Consider the following 2,731-nt stretch of genomic DNA (forward strand, 5'->3'; position numbering starts at 1 on the left):
AAAAAAAAAAAAACTGTAGTATGAGTTTTTATAACTGCTTATTGTTGTTGCTGTTGTCCATTGTTGTCATCTTTCTTTGTTGAAATCAGGTCTCTCTTGTAAATGAGTCCTCGAGGCTCAATGGGATTTACCTGTATAAATAAAGGTTGATTGATAAACGTGGAGCACCACTTAGTGGGCTATTATAAAAATCAAAAGTATAGGGATAGAGGTAAATAAAATAAAGAACTATGTAGCAGATGCATTACTTTATGATATGATAAATAGGAATTAAAAGTTGTGCTTATAACATATTTTAATGTGGTGGTGTGTTTCGCCTAAGGAACACAAAGAGCGGAATAAAATTATTATTTAATGAGAGCATTTGGAAAAAAAATCATGACAACAATTTAAAAAAGTAGTAGTGACTGCACCAAAATATATTAGTAAATCAAATCACGGACAAAAGTAAATAGGTGTATGGTTTGAAGATCTTCCAAGGGTTAAAGGGACAGCTCAAATAATTTGATGCGAGCTTCTCTGACAGAAATGTTATAATTTTTGAATAATTATTTATTTATTTAATTTTTATTGTATCACGCCTGTAGAATGTGGCTCTTTAAAAAACCTCAGTTTAAAAAAATAGTCTAAACTGAGGTGATTCAAAGAGAAATCTACAACAAAAAAGATATTAATTATTCATAACCTTTTTTATAGAACACTTCTTCAGGATCTGAATTATCTTTTTGAATTTGAATTGAAAAAAAACCCCTGAAACTCACAGCAAATCTAGCCAGGATGTATGCTCCTGCTCCAACTCCAATACCAACCACGCTGTGAAACCTGCGAAGCACACGAGAAAATCTTATTTCTTCAAGGACGATGGAGGAGCAGAGCTCAACAAAAACTCTATGGGGGTGAATATTGTCAGAGGAGCCTGTGGAGGCAAAACGTCTCACCCAAAGTGTTTCAGGACATCTGGCAACACCTCGGCGAGCTGCTCCATGGACGGGTACGTATATCTGAAAGGTCAAATGTCAAATTTATGTCTCATCTGCCAACACAACTCACCCACATGCAGATGGATGAATATATGCAAAGTGAAATATAAACATGAACACAATAAGAAAAGGGCACAAGGAAATGGAAACAAAGATTGTCCACTGACACAGCAGGCAGAGTTTTAGCTCCCTCGTGTTGTCCCGGTGCCTCAACGTGACAAACTGGCAAACATCTGGCAATTTCTTGCATGTCCTCGTGGTTAAACAGAGACTCGTAACAAGATTTGTCTACGTGGGGAAAAACACAAGAAAATGCATCAGTTTGGAAACCTGCAGATGAGAGTTCCTCAAACTGACATGATGCTTAAATATTACTGTCAGAGCTTAGAACGCACAAAATGCACTTTGAACAACTTTAACTATAACAAAAATTTACGGCAACAATTAATCAAGGTCAAAGTCAAGGTTCTTTATTGTCGTTCACATCACATGTAGTACAGGAGGTGGAACAAAATTGTGTACTCAGGGTCCCAGTTACACTAAAAAGATAGCAAAAATATAAAGTGTAAAAAGAGAGTAATAAGGATCTATGATAGACGCTAAACGAACACCAAATGGTACGCTAAAAGATCTAAGATATACGTTAGCGCTGTAGGCTAGCACTACGTTATATAAATTAATGGTAAACTAGAGAAATTTCTGCTCAAATGTAGTGTGCAAAGCACTGGATAAGTACTGAAATTAGCTGAAAACACTAAACTGAGTTGTTCATTAAAGCTAAAAGCCAAAAGTAGCAGAAAACTAGATAAAAGCTAAAAACCTCAAAAGTCCAAAGCTAAAAGGATTTAATTCAATTCAGTTTATTTATATACAAGTCACAACAGAAGTCGTCTCAGGGCACTGAGCAGAAACATTCATATATATAAAGTAAGTTAATAACATTATTTATCTGAGGAGCAGACTGCTTTGAGTCTAACTTCATCACAGACTCTCATCCTGAGTAAGCATCAAGGCGACAGTGGGAAGGAAAAACTACCAAAAACATTATATTAAATCATTTGAAATGGTTTAAAGTTAAATTAAAGATTTTGATATGTGTCTAAAAAAAACACAAAATGCGCAAAAGCGGTTAGATAAAAAAAAAAAATATGTGAATAAATAAAAAAGTAAAACAGTAACAGTAGTTGCTGCAGCATTCACACAGCCAACAAAGTAAATAAATAAAATTAAATGTTTAAATTCATGGGATTTAGAGTGTGTCTGCAGTAAAACTGTGCTTTAGGGCTCTGAGAGCTGTTGCTTACGATTCAGTCCGATATCTGGTACGGTCAGGATGACGGGTCGATTGGGTTTCAGGGTGCCTGTCATTACGCAGTGGACGTCCCCATACTGAGTCTCAACATGCTCGTCCTGTAACAAATTCACACACGTTCGTTCAGATGATGCTGTCCCAATATGGTCTGAGTAACAGCTGATGCAGAAATCCAGAACATTCTCAACAGATGCTTTTGTGTGAGCTGCTGTCAGTAAAATATTTAATGCACAAATATCGGTAACACTTTACAATAAGGTACACAAAATTTGATCAACTACTAGAGAACGTCTCAGGAACAAATCAGGAGTTAATAGGTAGTTAACCAGTACTTACTGGGGAACACACAACCCAGCCTTATTAAAGGACTACTGCTTAGTTACCTTGTAAATGAAGAGGAACTAGTCAAGAACTAATGGGTAGTTAGTAAGGAAACCAA

At 36.0% G+C, this 2,731-nt stretch overlaps 1 protein-coding gene across 1 annotated transcript; it reads right to left on the reverse strand.

Annotated features, from left to right (window-relative positions):
* Positions 1–761: 761 nt before the first annotated feature.
* On the reverse strand, positions 762–2,390 carry LOC119429826 (protein NDRG1-like; the record flags this gene model as incomplete). Its single annotated transcript, XM_037697369.1, has 4 exons — positions 762–822; positions 939–1,001; positions 1,148–1,268; positions 2,285–2,390. Coding segments are annotated over 4 exons (351 nt in total), but the record flags the coding sequence as incomplete, so codon positions are not given.
* Positions 2,391–2,731: the final 341 nt, after the last annotated feature.

Source organism: Nematolebias whitei, unplaced genomic scaffold (assembly GCF_014905685.2).
Source record: "Nematolebias whitei isolate Nwh7 unplaced genomic scaffold, NemWhi1 Nwh_scaf_8363, whole genome shotgun sequence".
NCBI lineage: Eukaryota > Metazoa > Chordata > Actinopteri > Cyprinodontiformes > Rivulidae > Nematolebias > Nematolebias whitei.